The sequence below is a fragment of the Engystomops pustulosus genome, chromosome 1 (genome assembly GCF_040894005.1).
Source record: "Engystomops pustulosus chromosome 1, aEngPut4.maternal, whole genome shotgun sequence".
Taxonomy (NCBI): Eukaryota; Metazoa; Chordata; class Amphibia; order Anura; family Leptodactylidae; genus Engystomops; species Engystomops pustulosus.
This window is the reverse complement of record NC_092411.1, coordinates 104,061,453-104,080,795: the sequence shown is the minus strand read 5'-3', so window position 1 is coordinate 104,080,795 and position 19,343 is coordinate 104,061,453. Positions and strand designations below refer to the sequence as shown.

Sequence of the window (19,343 nt, the reverse complement as noted above, 5' to 3'; positions counted from 1 at the left end):
TCGCTCCCTCAGATGCCTTAAGGATGCATCGCTCTCTCCCTGAAGCTGCTGGAGAAAAGCAAATTAGTGCACAGATGCAAGAGTTTGAAGCAGAGGAGGAGTGACGTCGGTGGGAAGATGTACTAACCGAGGTGTTATAATAGCCTGTGAAGCTGGAGCATTTCTGTCTCATCTCATTATAAAAGTTGTTTGTTTTTGGAGGAAGGAGGCCTTTCCAATCAAGTAGCGAGTGACATTGGCTATCAACTTAAATTTTGATGGTATTCCTTTCAAAAAGTTTCTAATTACCTTCTAAAAAATATTCCAACAACAACAACTAGTTGTTGAATTAAAAAGAAATAAGACTAGAGAAATATAGCTGTTAAATGTATTATTATAAGTAAACCATAAGTAAGTTATTTTGGGGATAGTCTTTGTAATCAAGCACACAACCATTTGTTCTTTGTTCAAAACCTGGTTTATTTCAGCAAGCTTTAATGAATCACTGTCTTCCTTATATTTAAGGTACAGCGTGATTTGATACTATTTATTGATCAAAAACCAACAATGGTCTCATGGAAAACACCAGATGGAAAAGAGAAGCCAAGTTTGCTCTGGGTAAGCAGTTCATGGGTACAGTAGTGATGTCTTTATTTCCTAATTGACTAGTGATTTGTCTATTTCTTATATCGCTTCTACTGATTTATCACATCTGCCCCTTCCTCTTATGGATTTCAAGGATGGGGATAGAGATTATTGGGCAGATTTATCATAATTGTCTGAGAGCAGAACTGTTGTAGTTGCCCATGGAGCTCAGCTTTAGCTTTATAAACGGCTGAGGAAAAAATGAAAGCTCATTTCTGATTGGTTGCGTTGGGAAAGTTAAACAGGTTTAATAAAAGTATATGTAACAAAACGTTTACCGTATGTTTTTTTTATTCTTTGGGACCCTATTGGCAATGTTTACCACAGTATGGTTGCTGTACAGTGGAATACATTATAGAATATGTTTGGAACTATATATTGGGCATTTCTCCTGATTAATTCCCTACTAAGGATGAATCGGCGGCAGTGTAAACAGTTTTACAGAGATTTTACTATACACTGATAGTAGTGTTTTTCTATTTCTTTGTCAGGTGTGTGAATTCTCCAAGGAGCGTCTTAATAACTTGTGTCAGCATAACTTCAAAGTTATCTGGAAGGATGGGGAAGCTCAAAAAGAATGTGTCTTATATCCAGGTGATCTATATGACAACAATGCTGGATATATGACAACAGAAAATGTAATTTTTTTTATTATTATATTGACTTTTTTGTTTTGCTTTTATAGGACAACTGAGCACATGGTTTAGAGAGACTGCATCTGATGATAAGATCTTCAGGTAATATTGATTTATATTGCAGTACTGTTAATGTTCTGCATGGTGCCCCAATTCTTGTATTGCCTTCGCAATATTGCTTCATATTTGTTGTAACAGGTAATTGCACATCTGAGTGATATATAATGTATAGCTTGTTTTGTTAGTACAGTTGATGGCAAAGCATAACTGCAAACCTTTTATTATCTTGTCCAGTTTGGAGCTGTCAGAGGGAAAGAGCAATGTATTACAACAAGAATTGCAGTCTTGCAAGGAACTGCAGGAGCTGGAACCTGACAATAAGTGTAAGTTCTATGAGATCAGATACTAAAACGGGCAAATTCAGTTCTGTTTTAGGTTTGTATTTTTTGAATTCTGTAGCTATATGGTACAATTACCTTTTTCTACTAAACATAAGACACCAAATTGGAAAAAGCAAATGCCAACACTACATAACAACGTTCTCCTATCACTGTTGGTCTTGACTTTGCTCAGGACAGTAGAACCTGAATGTTATCTTAATAATGAGAAAGAAATGTATGTCTATAAAGCTTTATAAAGTGCCAGATGCAATGTTGCATTTACTTGTGCGTTGATGTGGGAGCTGCTAGATTACTGTTGAATCATCTGAATGTTTTTATCCCATAAAGCGACATGTCATATTTGATAAAAAGTTATACTTAATGGCTACATCAAGACAGGGTTAAAGAACCAGCAACAACCATGCATTAACAGTAAGTGTTAGGCTATATTCACACTAACGTGTGCCCGTAGTACGGTGGGCACACATCTGCGCCAGGGAGAGGAGGAGGGGTTGAGCAGCCCCTCTTCATAGAGAAACAGGGGGTGCCTTACTACGGGGATAGATAGGACATGTATTATCTATCTCCCCGGTACGGGGGATGAATATACGCCGTATATACGACCCCCATACGGCAGTGTGCATGTAGCATTAGAAAGGTGTAAAATACTGTAAGGCCCAGGAAATTAATTTCAAAATAATATGCAGGTGCTATTGGGTACCGACCAAGCTGCACTCTGTGTATCCTAACAGCTCAGACAGGTTCTGGCGTTGCCATTGTGTCCCCATGACTCTGCTGTTCTTTTACTCTCATCACAGTATCTGAAACAAAATGTTCCTTAATGGGATTTATGCTGTTTGCTGCCCGCACCCCAATTCCTAGGTTTTGGAAAACCTCTAGAGTTCCCCAGATCTCCGACTGATTTGGTGAACTTGTCCACCAGCACAGAATAGAGGAACTCGCAGTAGACTCCCACTACACAGGAGTTGCTCACTCTCTTGTCTGGGGTCCATGGCTGACATTTAAGCAATCTCCTGCATTCTTATCCTTTTCCTAAAACTCATCCCTCTCTTTAAAACCTTAGGGACGTGGCCCTTTTTCGTTTTTTGCATTTTCATTTTTCACTCCCCACCTTCAAAAATCTGTAACTTTTTTATTTTTTCATGTACAGAGCTGTGTTTGGGCTTGTTTTCTGTGTAACAAATTGCACTTCATAGTGACAGTGTTTATTATTCCGTGCCGTGTACTGGGAAGCAGGAAAAAAATTCAGAATGCAGTGAAAATGATGAAAAACCGCATTTGCACCGCTTTCTTATGGGCTTGGACTTTTCAGCTTTCACTGAGCGCCCCAAATCACATGTCTATTTTATTTTTTGGTACGGTACGATCACAAGGATACCAAATTTGTATAGGTTTTATAATGTTTTCATACATTTAAAAAAATGAAAACCTTCTGTACAAAAAAAAAATATTCTTCATTTTGCCATGTTCTGGCTCTAAAAACTTTTTCGTACTTCAGTGCACGGAGCTGTGGGTGGTGACATTTTTTTTGATGACGGTTTTAATGCTATCATTTTGAGGACTGCATGGGCTTTTTATCACTTTTAATAGAATTTTTTTTAGATTTTTCAATATGGCAAAAAAGTGGCATTTTCGACTTTGGGTGCCAATTTCCGTTACGGGGTTAAACGCCGGTAAAATTGCTCATATATTTTAATAGATCGGACATTTTGGGACGCGGCGATACTTAATGTGTTTATGATTTTTACTGTTTATTTATATTTATATCAGTCCTAGGGAAAGGGGGGTGATTTAAATTTTTACTTTTTTTTACATTATTTTTTTTTTTTTTACCATTATTTTAGATCCTCCAGGGTAATTTAACCCTGCAGGGTCCGATTGCTAATACTATATACTGCTATACTACTGTATTGCAGTATATAGCTTTTTTACTATGATTTCAATAACCTGCCCTCTGCTGGCTATTAAAAATCATTGCACATGGCAAACCTAAGAATCTTAATGAGACTCTAGGCTGCCATAGCAACCGATTGCCGCCCTCCGGTGACATTACAGGGGGCGGCATTTGGCTATCCAAGATGGCGACGGGCATTTAACGGTAAGTTAGGTGGTGCGGTCGAGTTTGACCGCGGCACTTAACAGGTTAACTGCCGCGATCGGTGCCAGCACCGACCGCGGCAGTAACAGGCGCGTGTTGGCTGTATTATACAGCCATCACCCGCTGTGTATGGAGTAAGCTCAGCTCGTGAGCTCTTTCCATACACCCTTCGCGGCACGAGGACGATATAGTTTGTCCTCGGTCGCTAACGTGTTAAACAGTTGACTGATATTTTTGCCCCCTAATGTTAACCGGTTTTCCTTTCCCCTGCCCATTAATCCTGTCATTGATACCCCTACTTACCATATTTTTCTGGCTATAAGGCGCACTGGATTATAAGGCGCACCTTCAATAAATGCCTGCTAAAACGTCCAGGTTCATATTTAAGAGGCACCTGATTATATGGATGAATGACCAGCAGGTGGTAGACCTGTGCACAGCTCAAGTCTGTAAATGCAGTTCGTATATACGGCGTACTGGACTACAAGGCGCACCTTTTGATTTCTGAGTGAATCAAAGGATTTTTTGTGTGCCTTATAGTCTGAAAAATATGGTACTAGTAATTAGCTTTCCAGTTATCCTGATTGTCTCTTCTTTTATTACCTTTCTGTGACAATTCTGTGAAGCAGATTGTTTATGACTTGATATCATCAACTGGGGACGCTACCCTTTCATCTGTTTATGACTTGTGTTTTAGTACACCATTTCCTGATATATGTTACTCTTTGTACTCAATGCTATGTACCTGCGTGCCCCACAATGTCATTATTACTTGCTCTAATAAAGAATGATCTAGAAAGGTGTAGAATACCGAGATAAAGGGGCATATTTATCATACGCGAGCGCTCGTGCGTGATATGCCCACCGCTACATTTTCACAGCGCAATACATCGGGGCACACAGGGCCTGCCGTGGAAATGGCCGTGGCCGGCAACTTTTCACATCCTCCGCTCGCCAGTTAACAGCAAATAACCAGTTAAGAGGCAAAGGGTCATGTTTGAGCTACTGAAGCGCAAACTGCTTAAAGCATGGCTAAACCCTCAAAGTATTTACCGTATTTTATTTTAGAAATGAATTGTGCGGGTGATAATAAACTTTGTAAAATACATAACCTAATTTTTCTGCTCTTGCTATGCCTCCTACAGCAGAAGGAATCTTCTTTTTGTACACCTGAGTTGGATAAAGACAGGACCTAAAGAGTAGCTCTTTCCATGCCTATCACTTGAATAATTTTTGCCTACCACACTGCCAGAATTTTTAGGAGTGGCATACGATAGTAGAGCGTCAAGTGTGGACTTAATCCCTAAGATATCGACACAGCATCTGTGGAATGTACTAAAAAATAAACAAATACAGTCCAAAGTGGAAGAGTGGAGGCTTTTAAAGAGGACCTGTCATGACAATTTGGGACAGTAAACCACCTTCGGGTGTGGGGGATCCGCTGTTTATTGTCCCAAATCACCCTTTAGAAAGTCCTTATAAATATTAAAAAAACCCTTTATAATTACATAAAGATGGGACCCATGAGACGCGTTGAATTCACCTGTTGTGCCCCAGCGCCTGTAACGTCACGTAGTTAAACAGCAGCTTTACACCTCAGCTTCATTGCACAAACACCGCAACTATGGCGAATGCGCAGTGAAGCCAGGTGTAGTACGCCAACTGCTTTACTTGACCCCTCAAGTGTGGGAAGCACTGGACCAAGGAAAGTATAAACCTTTTTTTTTTTTTTTTAAATATATGGTGGGCACATATGGACCATAAGGATCTGTGGATAGTTGAGTGTCCCAAATCCCCCTGACTGGTCCTCTTTAAATATGTTGGAATTTACTAAAAGGCCCCTTCACACACACACATGTATGCCACAGCTGGAGTGGTGGAGGGGTGAGCCAGGCTTTACATACAACAAAAGATGCATGTGTGTGCTCACCATCCCTTGCCATGCACAATGCACTCCTATGGCAGCTGTATGCTAATAGCCATTTGTATGGCTCACATACAATCGCCACGGGGCGGCATGGTGGCTGAGTGGGTAGCACTTCTGCATTGTAGCACTGGGGTCCTGGGTTTGAAACCCACCCAGGTCAACATCTGCAAAGAGTTTCTATGTTCTTTCCGTGTTTGCGTGGGTTTCCTCTGGGTACTCTGGTTTCCTCCCACACTCCAAAACATACAGTTAGGTTGTTTAGATTGTGAGCCCCATGGGGACAGGGACCAATTTGACATGCTTTGTGCAGCGCTGTGTAATCTGTGTGCGCTAAATAAACAAAGAATTTTAAAAAATATATATGTATACAATTGTGTGAAAGGGGCCTAATAAATATTGTTGTATTTGCCAAAATACTGTTAAAGAAAGGGGCTTCCAACAGTAGTGGTGTTATTAGTCAATATGAATCCTTGAGGATCTGCTGGGGCTTAGCGTGTGATAGATTAGTCACTGCTTACATTTTATTTTTTCTGAATTTAGGATAGGATAGAACAATACATCTTATGCAGGTGTAACCAGCTTCACATTGTTGGCAGACACTGACATCATCTATCTAGTGCACAAGGCAAGTTTAAACATGCAGAGGGAAACGAACAACTAATCTTTTCCCAGACTAAACTATTTTACACTGGTAAGGACTGAAAATAAGGTTTACATTTAAAGGGAACCTGTCACCAGATTTTACCCCTTTAAACTACTACCCCCTCAGATATGGTATGAAATTTGTTAATTAATTAATTAAGAATTAATTTTTTTCCGTGAAATTAGCAGAGTCATATTATGCCTGAGATTAGTCGGGTTTAGATGCTGCAGCCAGAGTGTCACTTCAGAGCCCCAATATTCAGTTCTGTAGGACCTAGAAGCATGCTTTATGCGTCATACTAAAGATGACAGTCTCATCTTTTAGAGATACAGCCAGTTTAAGACCTAGTTAGAAATGTGAACTGATGATAAAAATCCAATTCATGCCTTTTTTGTAACTAGCTGCAAGACCATTTTGATCAGAAAAATTGGATTCTTTTATTTGATATGACTCAAAACGTATGGTTCTATTGAACTCAAATAGGAGCGTCTGAAGTGACACGCCTTCTGCAGCCACTAAACTTGACTCATCTCAAAAACTAAATGCAAATACAAGTGGCATATGAGTTTCCATTGAAACACATGCAATCTGTAGGTAACACTCGGTGTGCTAAACACTGGGTTCTATTATCCGACTGTATGCATTTCAATGGAAACGCATACGCCATCTGGCCGAGCCCCACCCATTGCTAACGCAATGTGTGAATGGAGCCCTTCTGTTGGTGGGGGGGCCAACACCAAAACATTGAAGTCCCATACTTAGGAAGAAGGCATTAATATTTTAAGCCGGAAAACCCCATTTAAGGCTACTAGTGGCAGCTCTTATCCAGCTGCAGTGTGGATTAAAACCATACCAGCATTCAGTGGCTACAGTTTTGTGATGGGCAATAACCTGCATCGGTGTTATTTGTTTTAGGGTGCGGCCACACATAGCGATATGTCTCAATCAAAGCGCACAGGGGTGTTACACAGCCAAATCGCATGTACGTTTCTATGGAGATGCATGTGATCTGTAACCAGTACCCGGTGCCTTATATTGTCTAAATGCAAGACACCAGGTGCTGGTTGCTGATTGCATTCATTTCTGTAGAAACGCATATGTGATCGGGCCGTGGCACCCGTGTGCTTTGATTTACTTCATAAACAGAGTCAAAGTGCTAAGTGGGACAGCACCCTTACAGATCGGACCTAGAACGAGGGCAATTAGAGGCTTCTACCATTTGGAGGGGTCATCTAGAGGTTTAGCTTAAAATGTGGTGGGTGCGTTTTAAAAGTTCTTTTTTTATTACTACTAAAAGATATTGTGACATAAATGAATTTTAACTTTGGAAATTGTAAGTAGAAGTACAATAAGGGTGCGTTCATACATGGCATTTTGGGCATGCGTTTTACATGTTACCATGCATTTGCCTGCTTTGAAAACATTGCCCCACAATAACTAAAAACAGTGCAAACTGTACTATGTGCAATTTTTCTGTGTATAGTGCAGAGGGCACCAGATTCAGGATTTCTGGTGCAGGTTCTTCATGAATCTGGCGCCCCCTGCACTGCTTCGGCATAGTGCACCACTTTTTTTTTTTTTTTTTTTTTTTTTGGTGTACCTTTAACATGGGCCTTGTAACACATTTCTTTCGGACTTTGTATGATAAATGTGGCGCACATGTGTAAGCATGTGTTCTAACTAAACGCATTCTCAAAACGCCACATGTGAACGCACCCTCTGGCGCTGCGGTCACTTGTGGTATTTTCTTTGCTTTTTGGAATGCAATACAGCATCTGAGGATATTTGCCTTATTAGATTGCTGCTAACATTTGAGTTTACAAAACACAGCATTAAAGGGAAACTGTGAAGGGTCAATAGCTCTTTGCCTATTATCTTTGTTACCTATATCTAGTAGTTTCTTTGCTCTAGCCCTCAAATTACCTTAGTGCAGCAGTGACTGCTTCCTCTGCCTTTGCTGATAAGCCCTGTGAGAGTGTGTACTTTGTTTATACTTTATCTGTCGGTTTCATGGAAGGGGAGGGGTGCTGCTCCCTGCTCACGGATGAGGAGGTCATGTGATACAGCTCGCTCTGTGTATGTAGCAGAGCGGGATGTGTTCAGAACTGTGGATACAGATATCTACTGTACAGAATAGTGAGGTACAAAATCTCCCCTGTTCCCTATCAATCCCTCCATCCCAGTCTGTGATTCTAGAGAACTTCCTTGGTCTCTCACTGCACCTTGTGCTGCAGCCCTTCCCCCACTTTGTCATCTTTAGTATCAGCTCTGTGCAGATAAGTCATTAAACCTTAGTGCTAACACAGCACAGGCTATAGACTTAATGTAACTGATTTACTTATGATTTCTACCACTTATTACATGTTCCCTGCTCAGTCAATGTGATATAAGCTGCCTGGCTGGTCTCCATATACATCCTGTATTTGCAGTGTTCTTTGGATTTACTTGCGGGAAACTAAATGGATTTAATGCTAATTACTCTGAGAGAGAGCACAAGGCATCATAGGATCTGTGGGCAAGCTAACTGGCCTCAGAGGTCATAGACTGACAGACATTAACCTACACCCATTTCCCCTCTGGTTAGATTTTTTTCAGAACAGAAAATGCCATACCTTTGGAAAGAAACGGGTGCGCAGCACAAAGTAGGCATCATTCTGCTTGTTTTTAAAGGTGGAATCGCATATAATAATTGCGATAAAATCATTATAACTTTAACATCGCATTAAAGTGTAACTGTAAACACATGCATCAAAAATAGCTCACCAACTATCCTAAAATAAGAAACTTAATTTCTGATTACAGTAAGCTGTGTAAATACTCAGTATATCTGGAAGACAGTGCTGTGTTTCATAGAGTAAGCCAAAAAATATATCTAAACTAGAATTTAGAACTTCTAACCAGTATTTGCTACTAAAGGCATATTTACACATTTTATGATTGATTTTTCCAGTCTTTGTAAATGGCAACTGTGAATGCCTAAAACAGCCTACACATACATGGATGTCGCCAGTCTCCTGAATTGTACAGAGGTGAAGAAAGTAATTTTTTACTTTTATGTTTTTAAGCTAACCTAAGATTATTCTAAAAGAAAAAAATATTTCATATATGAGATACCATAGGGAAATATTTATTCTGATCTGGATGGAATGACTTGCAAAGTAGTCCCAAACCATGATGGTCCCATCACTATGCTGCTTCATGAATGGTATGAAGTGTTAAATCTACTCCAGACATAGCATTAGCATTTGTGTTAAAATGTTACAGTTTGTCATAACTGTCTTTACGAACATTTTTCTAGATCCACTATTAACATCCAGATGCTCTGGGGCAAAGTGGACATGTGCCATAGTCCTTTTTGTTTTTGACAGCTTTCTTTATTAATGTCCTTCAGTGAATATAATGCACATAGTTTTTGCCTTTATTTTTGCCCAAGTTATTATCAACTCTTTAAGGAAAGCCAGTTGTTTTAGTGAGAGTTTGAGCTTGAGGGGAGTGTACTCAAAACTGCTCTGATATCTCTGCTTTCAACTGCTCCACAGACCCTCTCCCTTGCTATGGTAAGAATGGTAGTGGGCTTCTTTTTGAATATTGCGGAAGTTACTCAGATGAGGAAAGGAATTGGAGCACAGCAGTTTAAAAAGATTCCTCCAATGCTCCAAGTTAAGCTATGGTCCTGACATATATAAATTAAACTTTAGTTATTACTTTACATAAATTGTGTATATTTTTTTCCTTCTACCCACTGGTGGGATCATGGGGGCCAACAGCAGGCCTCCCCCTTGACCAGCAGAACTGATGAAGCCTAGGCAGCCTGTGATCAACTTGTGTGCAGAACAATTTGTAGTGGTCCCAGCAGTTTAAATGCCTGCTACAATTCCTACTCAAAGAAAAGGAAGGGGGCTGTGGAGCAGCTTAAAGGGGTATTCCCACAAAAATAAGTTTCTTATATGTACTCAGATTAACAAAAAAAACACATTCTCTAATTCACTGTTATTAACAAAAATACAGCACTTCACGGATATATTTACAACCTGTCTATCAGTCCTCCTGGCAAATGAAAATACAAGGAGATAAGTGATCCGGGGAAAGGGGGAGGCAGGCTCATATGAAGCAGTACTGGCAGTATAAAAGTTTTTTTTTTTTTTTTTTTCCCTCACGTGAATAAACAGATCCAGGACATAATGACATCTGTGTAGTCAGGTGCACGAGTCCTCCAGGAGATTTGTCGGAAATCTCAATATAAATGCCAAAAAAAGTTTATAGATGCAAGACCGACACTCCAATTAATAAAACATCTTCATAGTTTATTCCATATGTGTTTAAAAAAGGTGCATAGTACAAAGGACCTACGCGTTTTGAACAATACATTTTTTGTTCTTACTCATTGTAAAAGTCTGTCAGCCTCTGTATAATAGGTATCTCATGCATCTCATCAGATCTGTATCATCTCACTTTTTATGTGTCGGTGTGTTAGTACAATGTCAGTAGCCAGATGAAAATGTATGTACACCTTTTCCCTGATAATCTAACCACATTGTCACCCCACCGAACTAGATGGATCATAATGGGGCTTTTGTACTAAGGGCCCCGCGGACCGCACTTTAGTTGGATATTCCGACGTTTTTTGGATTTGCACCACTGGGAAAGGCATTTAGAAGGGGATTTTGGCGCAGCGTTGCCAGCTTTCAGGCAGCACAAATCGGGGGGGGGGGGGGGTTGGGCCATTGGACGATCCCGCTGATTCGGACAAACCGTGGGATTTAACTTTAAAATTATGTTGCATACAATGCACTTACACCGGGAGGAAGATGGTGATATCCAGCAGACCTGATCGTGGAAGCGAAACAAACATTCAGGAAATCGGGCGCACAATCTTATTGGGAAATCCTCCGGACCGGTTCAGTAAATGTGCCCCAATGTGTCTGCTTAAGGAGTCCCCGCCCACACCCTGGAATTTTTCCATGATCAGCCCAGGGAGTGATGAGAGCTAAAACAACAATAATACTGAGTAAAGTTGTAAGGGTTAAAATGATCTTTATTTTGTAAACAGTACTAGGATAAAGGAGTAAAGGAGTTTCTCGGAAGTTTAAAAGCATAGTTTTCTTCCCAAACGGCTCCTCTATCACTACCAGAGTTGTTCTTGGTTTTGCAACTAAGTTCCATTTAACAGTGTGTATATGTTAGTATTTCTATGATATCATATAAATCAAATACTGAGGAACTGCTTAATATAAAATAATCACAGGTATTCAATTGTAATACAGGCAGTCCATGGGTTACATACAAGATAGGGTCTGTAGGTTTGTTCTTAAGTTGAATTTGTATGTAAGTCGGAACTGTATATTTTATCATTGTAATCCCAGCCAGAACTTTTTTGGTCTCTGTGACAATTGGATTTTAAAAATGTTGGGTTGTCATTAGAACCAGGATTAACAATAAAGCTTCATTACTGACGCCTGTAATAACTGTTACCGCTGTTTATTGTAGCCTAGGACTAAAGTACAATAAATTACCCATATCCAGTGGTCCGTTTGTAACTAGGGGTCGTATGTAAGTCGAGTGTTTTTAAGTAGGGGACCGCCTGTACATATCTTTACTATAATAGGAATGTCAGAAGTACAATTAGAAGTTCTCAAGAAGTTTTGGAGTTCTCTGAAAAATAATTGGAAATTTTCATATATGTGCCAAAGGCGGCGTACAATCCACTTCAGACACTGCTCTTTTTCTCATACTGTGTCGCGGCTTGTTCCAATTGTTTTCACATGCATACTACTTGCTCTTTACACATACATGAGAATCGGCATCCTGTAACTCTAATTACTTGGCATCGGCTACATGAGCAACTCTGGAGAGACTTTAAGCGAACTGTTTGACCCTTCTCAACTAGTGTTTGCCTAATACAGTCTTGTATCTAAATGTACATGTAAAGGCTAATTCACAGAAGAGCTCCAAGACTGCTATTCATATAAGTATTATAATTGATATTTATTTATAGAGCAGTGAGCATCTTTTTCAAGGCTTCATGTACCCCTTATTGTACCCAAGGAATTGTCTTGCATCAGGTATCTGCTAAGCAAATCTTGTCATCTTATAAGCCCATTTATCATCTCTTCCTCTTTGTGTCTAGGGTGCCTACTGACTATCATCCTTTTAATGCGAGCCCTGGATCCATTGCTGTATGAGAAAGAGTCTCTCTGCTACTTTGATACACTTAAGGTATATTACATAAGGTATATTACATGTGTGATGAAAACTAAAAGCCTAACTTTTACAATACTGCCAGCCCCTGGGTAACACACTTCACATCTGGTGGACCTGCCCCTTTCTGAAAGGGTTATGCAGTGCAGGTCAGTTGTATCGTCTAGTGATACACTTCAGGTGGGGCTTTTTGGTTACATTTCTGCTCCCCAGGTTATTCTCATGGCTGCATATATACCTGCTGCCTTATGTAGCTTTTAAATTAAGACTTCCCACATCTCAGATGCCATAACCCCAGTGAATAAAATAATGTTAAACTAAAAATGTATCTGTACAGCTTATCTTCAAATTTAGTTCCTCATAAATCTGCTGCCAAGGACCGATACCATATTGAGTAGGATGATGTAATATATGTAGTGACAATGTATGGAAGTTATCTATATACTGCACCCCATCTGCTAAGCTTTTGGTTAGGTTCAGCATTCAGAATCTTTCACCATAACGCTGCAGTGTGTTGTTCCTTATTCTTGTTGTTTTTTTGTTTTTTTTAAAATAAATTTTGTCCTATACAGTTTGGACAGACTGTCCCATATTAGACAGGAACACATCCTTAGTTGCACCCACTTGTCAATTTATTCATGAGTGATGGCTCTTCTTAAAGGGGTTCTACTCCCATTCAGTGTAAAAATAAAAAATTGGTAGCCCAAGACATAATATAAAAATATATAAACACATTCTATTGAAAGCAAAACTGTCCTGCTACTTTATTTTATAAGTTTTTCCTACCTTTGGTCTTCTTTCAATGACAGAAGTAAAAAGATGGCCGAGGGCGCTTCCCCAGAACTTGTTGGGGAGGCGGACATGATCCTTTTCAACATTCTTTTTAGTTAATGAGAGGCCCGCTCTCACGCAATCACGCATGCACAATTGCACAATTAGAACAAAATGTCACTTCCTTGGAGATCGCCAACGGAGAAGAGCCAGTTAAGTGAAATGAATGATGTTGATATCTTTAAAACGGCTAAATATAGCAAATTAGTGTGAAGTGAATTTATATTTGGCAAGGTAAAGTTTATTAAATCTGATCTTTGCCAGAGAACCCCTTTAAGCTTCAACATTGAGCAACAGTTTTGTTGAGCTCTATTCCTGTTGCTCCATTTCTCAGTGGAGCATATAATGTGAATGGCTTGCTGATGGCATAGTGACATGACAATAGTATGCAGTATTGAGGAATAGTTTGGGGAATCCACTGAAGTGTGCACTTGTTAATAGCAGTGACCTGACCACAAAGGTTTATATAATATTGGTAAGGAAGTAATAGATGGTTACATAACATGGTCAAACAATTGTGACACAATGAAGGAAATATGAATTGTACAATTAACTTCTGTTCTTCAGTCTGTGGACCCAATGCGTTCTGGTTACTATGATGATCTGCGCAGCAAGTTTGAAATGGAAAATGCTATTTTAAAAATGGAATATGCAGAGACAAATGTGGTCATCCTTTCAGATAAGGTAATATGTGTGTTCATGTCATTGCAGCCATAGAAAGTTAATTTATTCTAATAATAATAATAATATAAATTTCTGCAATACTCTTCTCAGGGTCTTACGCGGTTGTATCACTTAGACCAGTTGTTACTGGTCAGTCATTTGTGTCTTTCGAATAATAAGCTGCATACTCTCCCAAGTGATTTGTCCATGTTGCGCTATATTCAGGTAGGTTTCCAATGATTTCTACTGTGGTGGATTTTTTTCAGCAGAATGTATTTCAAGTTACAAAATTTATTTGGCAGAAGAGTTGTAGTTATAGATGTACATGTGCTAGTAATTCTCAACCATTGTACTACAGAGGAACCACTGATGAAAATGTTGCCCTTTTGGGTAACCCATAGAAATACTCCTACTTTAGTGAAAGTGATATCTTCCAGAAAGAAACACTGCCTGGTAGAAAGCATGTTTCTGTATCTGCTGTATACCTGACAAAAAGTAAATTGGCTTATTACATAATAGGGGGAGAATTATTTGCCTGGTAAAAACTCTTCTAGTTGCTATAGTTTTAGCCTAACTCTATTATGTAGTGTTTAAAAACAACTTCATAAAAAAGCTTTGTACATTTACATCTTAATACGTTTTAAAGTTTAATTTATCTTCTTCCAAAGCTGTTGTGGTCAAGAGTTTGACGAATTTGTAGAATGACTGTATTATAGTCCATATAATCCATGAGTGTTGTATTTTATTTTCTTCCAATTGGGTTAGAGGGCCATGTTTTTGTTTGTTTTTATTTTTCTTAAAGGGGTTTTCTGCTTTCAATTAGCATTTCTGCTCCCAGTGGGCCATATGCTCATTGTACATGTGGCCCACACTTCAGATGCGCAATAAGCATGATGTCATCACTTACTGCCTGTAGGGAGCTCATGTACCAAGGAACGGGAGGTCAACAGCACATATTGATGTGCATTTGTTATGGATATAAATCTACACAACTAGTCTATCCATTACTGACCAAATTGTACAAGAATGCACAATATTTTCCAGATTACAATCACTATTAATATTTGTGCTTTTCAAGAGAAATCATTGATACTTTGTGGCATTTTCACATTACTGTAAGAATCTCATCCACACTAAGCTGTTACATGTTACATTGTCAGTTTGCCTTTTTTTCAGTGATTGTTATTCATTCTTACTTTTTAAGGTGCTTGATGTGGACAATAATGAAGTATCACGTCTAGAAGGGGTATGGAATTTACCAAAACTTGAAGAGTTATCATTGCAATTTAATAGTATCCTTTTAAATCAATTATTTGTTTAGTTTTTGTTACTTATGTTACTTTTGAGAGGTAATGTCTTTTAATGTCATGTAGCACGAGATTATACAATATAACTTTATTTCCACAGCAGATGGTAAAAAGAAAAATACTGATGGATACATACATATATGCATGTATACATTACCACTAAACACAACGTGTTGTACTATTAAAAAGACAAGATACATTACTTTTCCCTATGAGGCGCATTAAATAAATGTATTGCTGTTTTGCGACAAAGGAGTTTCTAAACCTATTTGTCTTCATCCTAAACTGTTGAAAACAACATTTCTTTCAATCACCAAATTATAGAGAGGATGCAATGTTGTGCTTGCAATGGCCCTGAATTTTTCTAACATTCTCAATACTACCATCCCAGCAAATCCCTCCAACACCATACAAATCATAGCCCTTGCTTTCTTGATAACTTGATCAATCCTTCCTACATCCCTTTTTTTCATACCAGACCCAAAACAAGCTATTCTCTACAGCCACATTTAATGCAATCCAAATGGTCTATAATCTTTATACTATACATTAGAAAAGCTCTTAAATGCCTGTGGTAACACTCTTTATCACAGTTGAATTTAAAAGAATTGTCATGTATCAAACATATATATTTCATTTGGGAATGTGAGGTTATCTATAACATGTTTTATGATGTGTTTTTAGTATATATGTAATCTAGGAATAGGGTGATTTAGAATTTAACCTAAAAAAAGAGTTTGTTGCACCAATGTGCTGCTGCTGTATAGGGACCAAACACTGCACCTAACCTTTGCTCACAACTATCATGGCAGTTAGTACAATTGCTGTAAAATACAGCAGGCCCACCCTCTGTATGAGAGTCCTTTGTCCGTGTTCCCTCTTCATACAACCTCCACAGCGTTAAGGGTTACTGATACAGGGAGATATATTGGCCTATTATGAGAACATTTCCTAGTTCTCCTGTTGGGACAGCAGTGTAAGGTTAATGCCGTATTGTGCAAGTTTCTGTGTTATGAGAATGAGCCAAGAAGGGTGGCATGAATATAGAAAGCCACAATGCTGACAGAAGTTTTATTGCTAAATATTGGAGCTTCAAAGTTGAAAGTAGATCCATTTCTATTTCCTAGATCAAGTTCGCAAAACAAAGATTGTATTTTCAGTAAAGTACATATTTAGCTGGAGGCTGATTTATGATGGGGCTGGTTCACTTTTTTCCCTCATTGCTTTTTATGTAAATGTTATATGGTTTAATCCTTTAATGACCACCATATAGCCTTTTTATAATGGCCTTTCAGTGGCACTTCAGAAGAAGGGAGCAGGACATTGCATGCAGAACCATAGATGATCCAGTGTCATAAGTTCCTTCAGGGGAGGAAGCTTTTCTCTGCCACCCCTTCCGCCACCTTGTAGTGGCTATTGTTTGGTTCCTATAACATAGAGCAACCAGGGATGTAATAAGTGCCCCCATGGCTCATGATCTAATTGAATGCCTCTCAGTACAATGCACAAGAGAAGGTTGCATATCAATGGGACACGTCATTGAATCAATAAAGTTGTATTTAAAAAAAATCACTAAAGCTTTATTTATTAAAAAAAACACCCTCCTGTGGGCGTAGAGGGGCACGTCCGGCAGCAGAGTGGGTGTGTACTTTTTTTTAAAAAACCTGCGCAGCTGCCCACCGGATACATGAAGAGGCCTTAGCCTCATATGATAAATTTACCCCATGTGTTTTGCATTGTTTTTGTATGCATGCACATATCCTGCATGTATTCGCTTATTAGTGTGAATTTAATCAGTAACTGGTGATTAAAGTTACTCTACAAATGATCCAACTGTTTCTGTACTAACTTAGTGGTGTTTAATAAAGTTTATTGTGTATGTTATGGCCGAATTAAAGACAGATTTGTAATACAAAACAACCCATGTGAGGTCATACTATAACGTTGCTGCTGATACAAATGTCGGCACTGTTACAAAACTGTTATACATTTTTCAGTGTATTTCTCAAAACAATGTCATACTGCTTTTCCTTAGTGAATTGTTAGAAATCAAAAACATCTCAAGCCTCCAACCACTTTGTAGCTGTCTTCAACTATCAGTCCTGCGTTTACAAGGAAACCCCATCTGTGAAATAGCAGATGCCCAAAATCAGCTGAGAGATCTTCTACCACATGTGTCCCTTATTGAGATGTGACATATTTATTATGCCAATTATTATTGTCTCATTATAAATAAACTATTTCTGTTTGATGTTTGACATTCCTTTTATGTGAATCTTTTTCCAGTCTTGATCTTTTATTTCATCAGTTTTATTCATAAGTTGTTTTGGGACAACTGCTTGCTCTGCAGTGCTCCAACATAGTGCACCACTATTTTTTTTTTTTTTTTCGGTGCACCTTTCACATAGTGTGACACATATCTGTTGGAGAACGTCCAACAGAAAACTGTTGCATGGCCCTTAGTAAATGTGCCCCATTGAATCTGTAAACCAGGGCTGGCATGCCTTACTGGTAACCTGTTACCAGTGTGTTTGTCAAGAAGATTAACGCCTTCCTGATCATGTTCCTTCTATGGGCCGCTCTAGTGTCATCATTCAGAAAATGTACTTTGAAGTGAAATGTAAATTGTGAAGCTGCAGTGCAATGTTAAGAGAGAAAATTCATATAAACCATAATATTTAATTAATACTTTAAAATTCGATGCACCACCTTAAATTTAACATAACCTGTTAAAATCGCATTATCAATTCAAATGGCCAAATTGTACTATGTCCATGTATGCCTAACACAAAACAATTAGCCAATTTATCACAAAATAAACATGTCTTTTATTAAATACACGAATAGACAAACAGAATATTTATCGCAGCTAGATCACTCTGGAATAGTGAGAACATCACATATGAACATAAAAATCGTGGAGCAGTGATATAATATGAGGTACCAATGGTTGATTCTTCATACACATTCACATTACAAATTGATACACAAAAACTTTTGCTGCACAAACGTTTGACACCACTTTTGTTTGATTCAGTTAATGTGCTGACCTTTTGAACTTAACAATTTGGTTAATATCTTCAAAACAAAAGCAGCACAGAGCAGTGTGTATGTTTATGGAGATATACACTCACCGGCCATTTTATTAGGTACACCATGCTAGTAACGGGTTGGACCCCCTTTTGCCTTCAGAACTGCCTCAATTCTTCGTGACATAGATTCAACAAGGTGCTGAAAGCATTCCTCAGAGATTTTGGTCCACATTGACATGATGGCATCACACAGTTGCCGCAGATTTGTCGGTTGCACATCCATGATGCGAATCTCCCGTTCCACCACATCCCAAAGATGCTCTATTGGATTGAGATCTGGTGACTGTCGAGGCCATTTGAGTACAGTGAACTCATTGTTCATGTTCAAGTAACCAGTCTGAGATGATTCCAGCTTTATGACATGGCGCATTATCCTGCTGAAAGTAGCCATCAGATGTTGGGTACATTGTGGCCATAAAGGGATGGACATGGTCAGCAACAATACTCAGGTAGGCTGTGGCATTGCAACGATGCTCAATTGGTACCAAGGGGCCCAAAGAGTGCCAAGAAAATATTCCCCACACCATGACACCACCAGCCTGAACTGCTGATACAAGGCAGGATGGATCCATGCTCTCATGTTGTTGACGCCAAATTCTGACCCTACCATCCGAATGTCGCAGCAGAAATTGAGACTCATCAGACCAGGCAACGTTTTTCCAATCTTCTACTGTCCTATTTCGATGAGCTTGTGCAAATTGTTGCCTCAGTTTCCTGTTCTTGGCTGAAAGGAGTGGCACCCGGTGTGGTCTTCTGCTGCTGTAGCCCATCTGCCTCAAAGTTCAATGTACTGTGCATTCAGAGATGCTTTTCTGCCTACCTTGGTTGTCACGGGTGGCGATTTGAGTCACTGTTGCCTTTCTATCAGCTCGAACCAGTCTGCCCATTCTCCTCTGGCATCAACAAGGCATTTCCGCCCACAGA

The 19,343-nt window shown here is 39.1% G+C and overlaps 1 protein-coding gene across 1 annotated transcript in view; it reads left to right on the top strand.

Moving 5' to 3' along the window:
* The window catches only part of RABGGTA (Rab geranylgeranyltransferase subunit alpha), a 29,945-nt gene extending 12,360 nt beyond the window's left edge, over window positions 1-17,585 (top strand). The window contains exons 9-17 of the mRNA XM_072150754.1: window positions 505-597; window positions 1,116-1,218; window positions 1,310-1,361; window positions 1,554-1,642; window positions 12,456-12,544; window positions 13,925-14,041; window positions 14,132-14,245; window positions 15,225-15,312; window positions 17,374-17,585. Of these exons, the coding sequence (XP_072006855.1) occupies window positions 505-597; window positions 1,116-1,218; window positions 1,310-1,361; window positions 1,554-1,642; window positions 12,456-12,544; window positions 13,925-14,041; window positions 14,132-14,245; window positions 15,225-15,312; window positions 17,374-17,522 (894 nt within the window). The 3' untranslated portion in view covers window positions 17,523-17,585. The remainder of the gene's footprint in view (window positions 1-504; window positions 598-1,115; window positions 1,219-1,309; window positions 1,362-1,553; window positions 1,643-12,455; window positions 12,545-13,924; window positions 14,042-14,131; window positions 14,246-15,224; window positions 15,313-17,373) is intronic.
* The last annotated feature ends 1,758 nt before the right edge of the window (window positions 17,586-19,343 follow it).